The following is a 537-nucleotide window of genomic DNA, read 5'->3' as shown; positions in this document are numbered from 1 at the left end:
GAAGAGCCTTTGGTTTGAAAAGTTTGTCTCTTAGGACGTGATGTCCTTTTCTCTCATTATGACCCACGCCCGCCCCCTCCGGGTTCCAGATTTTCTGCTCCCGCTGCTCGTCTCACTCGGCGCCGCTGCCGCGCTACGGGCAGGTGAAGCCGGTGCGCGTGTGCACGCACTGCTACATGTTCCACGTCACGCCCTTCTACAGCGACAAGGCGGGCCTGTGACGGGGCGGGCCGGGGACCCCAGCGAGGAGAGCCGGCCCTCCTGCGCCCGCCCCAGGCCCGGCTGCAGGCGAGTCTCCCTGCACCTCACCCAGCTGTGGCTCACGCCAGGGCGCCCAAGCCTCGCCCCACGCACCCTGGCCTCCCCACCGCAGGGATCCCGAGCCGACCACAGGGATCCCAGGCCAGCTGCAGGGGGCTGTGGGAGGTCGGCTTCGCCTAGCGGGGGGCCCTGGGGTGTCCAGTTGTCACTCCAGAGCAGGTGCCTGGTGGGGTGGGCCTGGGGCTCTCCCACCCGTCCTGGAGCTCGGCTGTAGGA

The 537-nt window shown here is 68.5% G+C and overlaps 1 protein-coding gene across 1 annotated transcript in view; it reads left to right on the top strand.

Annotated features, from left to right (window-relative positions):
• Positions 1–221, top strand: part of LOC103271541 (lateral signaling target protein 2 homolog) — a gene marked incomplete at its 5' end in the record, with an annotated part of 4,254 nt that extends 4,033 nt beyond the window's left edge. Inside the window, one exon of the mRNA XM_008069011.2 lies at positions 90–221. Coding sequence (XP_008067202.2) covers positions 90–221 — 132 coding nt within the window. The remainder of the gene's footprint in view (positions 1–89) is intronic.
• Between the last annotated feature and the right edge of the window lie 316 nt (positions 222–537).

This window comes from Carlito syrichta, unplaced genomic scaffold (genome assembly GCF_000164805.1).
Source record: "Carlito syrichta isolate Samal-C Ts95f unplaced genomic scaffold, Tarsius_syrichta-2.0.1 Scaffold311753, whole genome shotgun sequence".
Lineage (NCBI taxonomy): Eukaryota > Metazoa > Chordata > Mammalia > Primates > Tarsiidae > Carlito > Carlito syrichta.
The sequence above is the reverse complement of the archived record's forward strand: the minus strand, read 5'-3'. Positions and strand labels throughout refer to the sequence as shown.